Here is a 9,689-nt window from a genome sequence, read left to right as displayed (position 1 = left end):
TGCATTTCCTAGACAGATTCCCTTTGCCAGATGTGAATTGCTTCCTTGTTAAAATGCTTCCCAGAATTTCTGGGGACAGATATTAGGCAGAAGTCATTTTCTATTAATGCAGAGTTCTTGGAATTGAAACTTACTATTGATTTTATTTCAAACCACATAATTAACATGCCATCAAATACAGTATTTAAACAGCCACAAAAGCAGAAACACAATCATCCACTTAGATCCTCCTTCACTTCTTGTCCTCCACCTTGGAAAAAGGTAAGAATTTCACATATAAATTTGATGTACCTTCTCTTTAGATTTATTTCAGCTAGGTTGTGATATATGAAGAAAATATTTTTTAAAAAGTCTTTGAACGGAAGGTATATAAAATAGTATTGACATTATTCTTAATAGTATTCTCAATAGTGTTCTCAGACAATACTATTAGGTTCAAAAAAGAAGAAATGCATGAGAAGATGTGGTAAAAATTAAAGGGCCAAGTAAACTTTATGAGTCCAAGAAAAAATGGTAATAGTGGTTAATACTTTTTAGTACAGGGAAGTTAAAAGGCTATATTAAAAGATCTAATTCATGAATTATATGTCTTCCAGATTGATTAAAACTATCACAGTCATAAAATCAAATATATTTAAAGTATTGTGAAAAAATTATTGGGAAAGCTTTATTCAACAGGTATTGAATAGATGTCATTATTAGGTCTGTGGGGATGGAGACTGAGGGGTGGCTATGCATAGGGAAACAACAATGCATCAGTCCTATAAAAACATCTGGATAAACGGAGCAAATAAGTGAAATACTCAAATAAAATCTCAGTCTTATTAGAAATAAGGAGATACGATTAAACTATATCTTCACGAAAACTGTTTAATTTAGTAAAGAAGAGGTAAAATAAACTATGATCTATGTATACATTTTTTAATTAGTCTGTTCCCAATGGATATGAGGATTCATCAGGGATGAAACCTTAATATTTTGTTCACTGCTTTAAACACAGATGCTAGACAACATGAGTAATAAATGTTACTCATATTAAATAAATGAATCAATTGATAAAACTGTATCTATATATAATTTTTTCCTGTCTTTCAAAACTACACGTTGTACTGTCAGTGAGATAAAAAAGAGTGAGGTGGGGTAGAGCTGAGCTGAAAACGCTGAATGGCTTTCATTGGAGTACAAAGTTGATAAGTAAGCCTAAGGAGCCACAGAAGGTTTTCACGTTGGTTATATAATAAAACGTCTATTAGTAACTTTTCTAACATACAGTCACTTTGTGTTTTAAAAGAGAGATAAGCCTACTTAATTAAGAAAATATGTCACATTGACAACCACAGTACTTTTCCCTCTCACAGGCCTTGAGCACCATGAGGGTCCTCATCCTTGCCTGCCTGGCGGCCCTTGCCCTTGCAACGGAGGTAAGAAAATCTCTAGATAATTAACACGAAGTGAAATGTCTTCCCATGTGAAGAGAACAATATCATCAATGTGTTAGATGTACAATACAGCAGATTTCAGCAGAATTTTTAAAATTCTTAAAGAAAGTCATGTGTAGTCACTCAGTATTTCAACAGTGTCCTATAGGGTCATAAATCTGGGTAACATGCTACCAGTCCTTAAAATAAAAACAAACCAACAAATAAGCAACAGACAAAACAAAAGAAACAAACATTAAAAAGAGTAATACTGCACAAGTACAATGGCGTGCGTGTCCAGCCTACATGGATATACCATATCCAGTGATGAAACTCATGCACCTCTTACCCTGGGGCTTGGGGCCAAATCCTTCCTGTGTCTGTCCAAAGACATACAGGGGGTGAAGTATCAGGCAATAATCATAATTACAGACATATGTGTAATCATAATAAAAAGTGTTTGATACATTTTAAATAACTCCCTCTCTGTTACCCATCAAATATGTTCTTCCTTCAGGAAAAATAAAAACATGCCATTTAGAGTTAGGAAATGTAAAAGACATAAAAACAATTATGTTTCAAGGCTTCAAAAGATACACAACATTTTATATTTCTTAAATCTGTGAAAGGAATATCACTTCATGGAGAAAATAAAAAGTAAATAGCAAAGATGAGTTAGCTAAGAAAACTAAATGAAGTTTTTTTTCTTTACAGAAGGAAGAAGTCAGCACAACCACTGAGGTAAGATTTTTTTCATTCAGGAAAAATTTTTCAACCATATAATAATACCATTCTCCAATAATCCAGTTGTGATTTTTTTTCTTTACAGACTATAGAAAGACTTTCAAGCAGTGAGGTAAGACAATGCTCATTCTGAGACAATTTTCCATGTTTAGAACAGTAAAACACTGTATTATCTTTCTACAGGGTTATTGTTGGGCTTTAGCCAACACACTTAATTGTGACATATCAATTCTGATGTAAATTTCCAGTATGTATCCTTAAGGGCAGAATGAATGTCTACAGCTTTCACTGTTCAAGCACTTCCTAAACTAGCTTCCAACCTAAAATTGTGTCACTGTGCCCAACACCTTCTTTACATGAACCATGCAGTCTTTCTATATGTCTTGAGCTCTCTCCATGGTGACCTCATTCACTATTTTGACATTTATTGATTGCCTTTTGTGGATCAGACATTGACTAGGAGCTGTGGTGTAAACTGAAAAGAGGATGCCCATAAGAAAGAATAGTAATATAGGAGGTGGACAGACATGCAAGTGGACATATTTTTGTAATTACAGTACTCACTTCAGTGAGTAAGACACAGTGACGCTTAGTTGTAAACTGCCTGTGAGAATCAAGTAGGCATTCACACTCACATCACTTTTTAGGGTGCGGCATTACCTATTAAGTCCTTCATGTCTATACTTTATCTCATCACAAAGGTTTTCAGATCCTTAGGGGAAGTATTTATTTATTAAGTATAATTCATTTGAAGCCTAAACATAAAAGACACTAAGAATGATGAAGAGACTGTATCTATGGTTATTATAATTTATTATTAACATATAACTCTTTCAGAATCAGATGGGGTATTACATATTATTTGTTGTCATGTGAAGGGTATATAGTGATGTAGAAAGTTCGTATCCATTAAATTCTTCTTTTTGTACTATGTTCATTAATTTTCTGTTCTTTCTTGACTGCATTTATCTGTCTGTCTCTGCTATAGCAGGCCCATACCAAATAGTGAAACATATAAGATTCAGTAATTATCCTGTGCTTTTGATGATATTACCAAGCATGGTGTCCACCTTAACTTATCACGCCTTCATTTTCTGATTTATATTGGCAAATAAAAATTGTTTATGAAAACTTAACCTAATTTAATTTTTGTTTTTCTGAAGGATTTAATTGCACAGCTCAACAAGGTAAAACCCTCATGCTTAAATGTAAATATTTTCAAAATTTCCTCCATTTAATTTTTATAGACCATAACAATTTTATATGATTTGTTTATAGCAAAAACCTAAGAAGCTTGAACATGACAAACAGCAGGGAAAAGAGGTAATTTGAACATGATCAGAATATATCTAAATTTTTTTATCAAATATAATACATACAAAATACTCATATGTGCATGTTCATTCCAAACTATGGTAAGAAAACACATGCAAATATAAGAAATGAAACTTTAAGTCAATGTACTTTTAGTACATGGATGCATTGTGAAGTATAATTAACTTGCAAAATATAGAATAAATACTAATTATTGATTTGCTCACTTCTCTAGTGGCATAAATGCACACTAGTAGATATGTTTCCACATTGGGAACTAGGTTCCCCTTATTCTCTAGATAGATAAGCTAATGAAAGAAATAAGAAGGCAATATGGCACAAACCCTAATTTGATTATTGATTAGCTCTGTAACTTTGGCCCCAAGTTTCTCTGTACTTCAATTTCTTCATCTCTAAACTGAAAATATTCATATGCTGCTATGGTTGATGATATGACACAATAAATATTCAATGATTTACATTAAAATTTTATGTTGAATATTAACATTAACATGCAGTTAATAAAAGGACTTCATTACACAGATGAGTGAAGGGAAGTGCAAGACAATTGAGTACATGATAATGTGACTTTATCACACAGTTAATTATTAGCAGAGCTTGCTTAAAAATATTTTCTTAGACAACATAAAATTATTTAGTTAAATTGCACATGTAATACCCTATTTATCTCACTGCAGTATTTCAGTCTCTTGTTCTAACAGTGGAGTGGGTTTGTTTGGAACTTAAAACAAATATTTTTCTATATCAAAATCAATTTAAAAATTAATGTTTCTTTTAAAGACTTATGATTACTACCATCTACCAAGGGAAGTATTGCTGCAAGTTAGCTGGTGTCGAGTAAATCCTTCAATTAAACCACAAATTAAGATTTACTTTTCATTAAAATACACAAAAGTAACCTTGAAGTAATTTCTCTAATTATTTTTAAAATTTCCCTATGAAAACAATTTGGTCAATTATCCTCACGTTATGTTGAAAAGTCCATGCCCTCTCAATACCAAACTGTACAGCTAGCCACAGCCATTGAAGGCAACTTGGAAACGGAGAAACGAGTTTGAAATCCCTAAACATTGATTTCAGTTTGATCTTTGTTCACTTATAAAGGAAGTGGGTTAATGAGAAATCCCTCAATGAGGATTTAAGTCATTAGTCTTTGTGTGACCCCAAATAATTTCTTAGCTGGCATAAGTAAAAGATTTTTTTACTCTCCTTTCAGTCCATCATGATTGCTCAAAAGAGAGGAGGTTAATTCATCATGAATGGCTATTATAGGTGAATCATGGACTCAAAGATTCTTTCTCCTTCTCTCCAGGATGAACACCAGGACCAATTCCAGTCCCTTGTCCAGCCACAGCCTTTTGTCTATTCTTTTGCTGAGCCCAACCCTTACACTGCCCTGCCACAAAATGTCCTGCCTCTTGCTCAGCCTGCTGTGGCGCTGCCTGTCCTTCAGCCTGAAGTGATTCAAGGCCCCAATACTAAGGCAACCGTCTTTCCTAAGCACCATGTGATGCCATTTCTTCAGTCTCCAGTGGTGCCATTTTTCCAGCGCCAAGTCCAAAATCTCCCACAGCTTTCTCTGCCTCTGCTCCAGCCCTTGATGCACCAGGTCTCCCAGCCTCTTCTTCAGACTCCCAGGCTTCCTACTCAGCCCCTCCTGTCCCTTTCTCAGACCAAAGCCCTGCCTCTTTCCCAGCAAGTGATCACTTACCTGCTCAACCAAGAGCCTCTGCTTGACCCTGCTCAGGTGTTTTACCCTGTGACTGAACCTATTGCCACAATTTACAACTTACAACAAGTGAGTCCTAGTTTTCTATCTCTACTGTTTAATTCATGATATGTATCTGATATTAGAAGCGAGAGATGCAGAATAAAAGGATAAATGAATAATAAATAGATCCAAGATGCAAGTAGTTTAGATCAGGGATTTGCAACACTAGTTACACAGTTGAATAACCTAGGAAAAATTCCCCCCCCCCTAAATTCCAGTGTCTAGGATTTAGATACAATTGTTCTGATTTTCTGTGCAGAAGATACTGAGCATTGGAAAGAAATTATTTCAGAGATTCTGATTTGATCATTCTGTTAAGAATATAGATAAAGAAGATTGAAACGTACTAAACACAGAATTAAATTTGGTAATCTGGGTGTGAAATACAGTTTTATTATTTTCTATAGTTTTGAAGTTTTCCTTGTGTGCATCAAGTCTCCAAATGCATTAATTCACATCTTATTTCTGACATATGTAAATAGGAGGGTAAACAATTTAGATTCTTATTTCATTACTCATAGAATTTTTAGAAGTGTCCTGGCAAAAAGTGAGCTGCATATTGATTTATTTTTTTATTTATTTTTAAGGTTTAGAGGATTTCAAAGTTAATGTTTGTCTCTCACTTTGGTAAGTTTCCAGAGTTTGGAGATTAGACTAAATATATTTATACTTAACATATTTTAGCACTTCATTGTTCTGAATAAACCCAAGATAATGAGAGACTCCATCAATACATGATAATTACTTCTTAATTATCAATATGTCAGGGACATCTAAATTGTTGGCTATTCTGTACTCACATAAAGATGTATTTTTCTGTATTTCAAATCTTTTTAATATCAATTATGTGTTACTGACAGATTTAAATGGTTTGTTTACAAGTGTCTATGTCCTTATGCTTGATTATCATCATTTTCTAGAAAAAAAATTGAAAGCAGCTTTTCTATTTTTAAAATATGTTTGAGCTCTTTTTAAAAGTAAACTTGCATTGTAATTTCTATCTTAGGCATCAACAAATTTAATTGTTTTTTAATTCATGGATGAAAATAAAATTAATTAGTCCCATGGTAAGGATAAAAAGTGGGAGAGATTCTTTACATACAAACATTTTAGTGATTATGGTAGATTAGATATTTCTCTAAAACAATTCCGACTGAGATGCTATTTGGTCTTTGCAGACTTTTATGTGCATGAGGGGGAATATGGTCAATTTGTAATAAAATTTCTCCAGTGAATGAGTCACACCAAAATTACAAATGGAGAAAGATGTGTAGTTTTATCATACAACTAATTCTATACTTGTTCTCTATTCTATAGAATTGACTGCGACTGGAAGAGTGGCATCTTTTTTAATATTTGTATCATGCTATCAAAAAATTAACCATTTTTAAATGGTTCTACATGGAAAAATTGAAAATGTATTTATTTATTTTATATATTATATAGCATTTATCTTAATTAGAGTTCTACTCATAACGTCTATTTTCAAAATTTTAATTCAATCCTGGCTGGTGTAGCTCAGAGGACTGAGCACAGGCTGTGAACCAAAGGGTCAAAATTTTAATTCAAAAAGTACCACAGAATATCGATTTTGCACTGGAAGTCCCATAAACCTATCAAATATATGTATAAAAATAGTTTCTGTAATTGTGCTTATTATTAATATTTCCTAACCAGTCATTTCAATAAATTAATCCTTTATGCATATTAATTAAAGTTTCCCTGTCTTCATTTTAATTTTTAAATCCTAATTAGACTCTTTAATGCTAATTTTAGTTTATTACTGTTGTTAAAAATAGTCATGGAAGAATTGAAATTAAATGGAATGCTTTGAATTGAATATTTAAAGATATCAAAAAGTCAAGGGAAAGGATAATCATATGCTGTGTTTCCCCTAGAAAGTCTTGATTTATACCCACAGTCCCAGTTAAACCATTACTTCTGTGCCTTTCACCTTCAAAAGTACTCAGCATCAGATGTCAAATTTTATGATCACCTTAGAAAAAAGTTTCAAATGTGAAATCTGATTCACAGCTCTGCAACACTGTAGTGAAGTGGTGCTTTGAAAGTTACTTGACTTATTTGAAGCTTCAATTTCCACAAGTGTATACAGCCAATCCATAGGGTTTTATTAAAGTTTTAGTGTGATTAGTGCACAGCACAGTGCAGGATAAGTGGTCCCTGTTGATCCACATCACTGACTTTGCTTAGAGCAGCAGGAACTTAGTTGTATGGTTTTAGCCAGTAATTCCCAAGAACAGAAAATTTACAGGAAGCTCTGACATTCACTGTCTCTAACTGTGGAGTAATTGTTGCATTGTGATGAATTATCCTTCTACTGACTCCTGCACTATATACTCAAGTTCATTCACCTAAATTTATACAGTGATTCATCTCTAACAATTATTCCACCTTTCCTGCATCCTCAATGATTTCCTTAAGTCAAGATCAAGTACAAACTAAACTTATGCTATCCTGTCTTCCATCTTTAATGAAAAAATGTCCATATTAAACAGTACACTCCAAATCCCTCCCAGTTCTTTAGCTTACTCTGTGGCAACTATCATGGAAGTATCTTTACAGCTTCTTCAATTGTCTCACATGTTACTCTGTCAACCTGCTCCCATGAAGATTTGTTTCTACTGAAACCACTTATTTTTACAATGTCACCAACAACTTTCACATTGCTAAATTGTGTTTGTGTTGCCCTTCCTCTAGTGCTATTTGGTAGAATTGATCATCCCTTACAGTTTGAAATATTATACTTCTCTTAATTTGAAATTCTGAATCTGTTAAAACTTCGGTTTCTCTCTTAACTCACTAGCCAATTATTTCCAGTTTCTTTCTAACATGTCATTTCCCAAAACTTTTAGAGTTGGCGTACCCTAGGAGTTAACCTTACTCCAGCTGATATTGTTTAGTTTGATGGATTTAAGTCCATCAATAGTCTATGAGCACCTAAATGTATATCCTCAAACTTATTTCTCTACTCATCTCCAAACTCATACATTCCACTTGTCTTCTTGGCCTTCGCACCCGATTACCTAATTAATATCTCAAACCAGGCTTGGCCAAGCATAACTATTCAACAGGATCCAGTCTCTAACTTGCTTAAATTTAATTGACCACATTTCAGTAAGAAAGGCAACTAATACAATACTATGTCGGTAATAGACTTGAATAGGCATTTCACCAAAAGAGGATATCTTAATCTCCAATAAACATATGAAAAGCTACTCCACATCACTAGTCCTCAGAAAATGCAAATTAAAGCTGCCATATAATATCATGAAACAACTACCAGAATGACTAAAATGAAAAAATAATTGCCATACCAAGTGTATGGCAAAAAAAAAAAAAAGGCATGCTAAGCAATGCTGATATAAATGTAAACTGGCACAAGCACCTTGGAAACCAGTGTCCATCTCATTCAAAGATAAACATTTGCATATCTCATGACTAGGGGTTTCACTCAAGTGTGTAGCAAACAGAAATAAAATATATGTGCACTAAACAGATTTATCCAATGTTATTAGTGATAATATTCTGAAGATCTTAAACTAAATCAACACTAATAGAAATCAGTAATATTTTGTATAAGTAAATTGTGATATACAATGGAATGGAATATTATACTATGGTTGATGTGAATGAAACCAACTTGGATATATTCCAGATAAATACTACTGAGTACAGTAACCAGTCACAAAATTTAAGTTTTCAACCCAATAAATAGATGCTACTAGAATCTATAGAAAATTAATTTCTCAATCCAAGATGGCAGAGGAGTATATGGGGGCTACACAAACCTCCTCCCAGGACCGATCTGGAATTACAAGTAAAATGTGGAGAAATCATCTGGAATATCCAATGGAATGATAGCTAGAGAGAATTCTTATAACCATGGACAGACAGAAGAAACTGCTTCACCACAATGTGACTGGTATGGAGTGTAGATGAGATGTGAGAAGGCTGGCTGGGCTCCCACTGGTGGCAGCCGAAGGGCCAGAGGTAAATACCGATGGCCAGAAGTTTCCCCCTGAGATGTGTGGGGCCTAAACCTCAGGCTGAGCTCCCCAGCTTACATCACCACAGCTGGAAAGAAACCTAGATTACATCCAGCTGTGAAAAGTGGCAGGGTTTCTGTCTACCAGGGAGAAACAGCTAGAGCCACAGAGAGCCTCTTAAAGGGTCAATGCATAAAATTTCTCTTTCAGCCACTTACCCTAGGCTCCAGCAAAGGGGGAGCAGAGCAGACTTGAGACACTTCAGAAAGTTTGAGAATAGTGGCTTGGGAAAAGAACTGAGGGAGCAGCCACTGGAACCCCTGTGTGGAGTCATACCTCATGATATAGGAGCCATCTTGCTCAGGCACAGCAGTCTCTTCCAAGTGGCATCAACCTGAGGGGAAGCAATAGCCC

General features: G+C 34.3%; 1 protein-coding gene across 1 annotated transcript; it reads left to right on the top strand.

Moving 5' to 3' along the window:
• Window positions 1–209: 209 nt before the first annotated feature.
• On the top strand, window positions 210–6,978 carry LOC112320037 (beta-casein). The gene is made up of 9 exons (XM_024577423.2): window positions 210–261; window positions 1,359–1,421; window positions 2,133–2,159; window positions 2,248–2,274; window positions 3,326–3,349; window positions 3,441–3,485; window positions 4,810–5,295; window positions 5,856–5,895; window positions 6,586–6,978. The coding sequence occupies exons 2-8, from the start codon at window positions 1,371–1,373 to the stop codon at window positions 5,859–5,861; spliced, it is 666 nt and encodes a 221-aa protein (XP_024433191.2). The 5' UTR covers window positions 210–261; window positions 1,359–1,370; the 3' UTR covers window positions 5,862–5,895; window positions 6,586–6,978.
• The last annotated feature ends 2,711 nt before the right edge of the window (window positions 6,979–9,689 follow it).

Source organism: Desmodus rotundus, chromosome 4 (assembly GCF_022682495.2).
Source record: "Desmodus rotundus isolate HL8 chromosome 4, HLdesRot8A.1, whole genome shotgun sequence".
Classification (NCBI taxonomy): Eukaryota; Metazoa; Chordata; class Mammalia; order Chiroptera; family Phyllostomidae; genus Desmodus; species Desmodus rotundus.
This window is presented reverse-complemented; position numbering and strand designations above follow the sequence as displayed.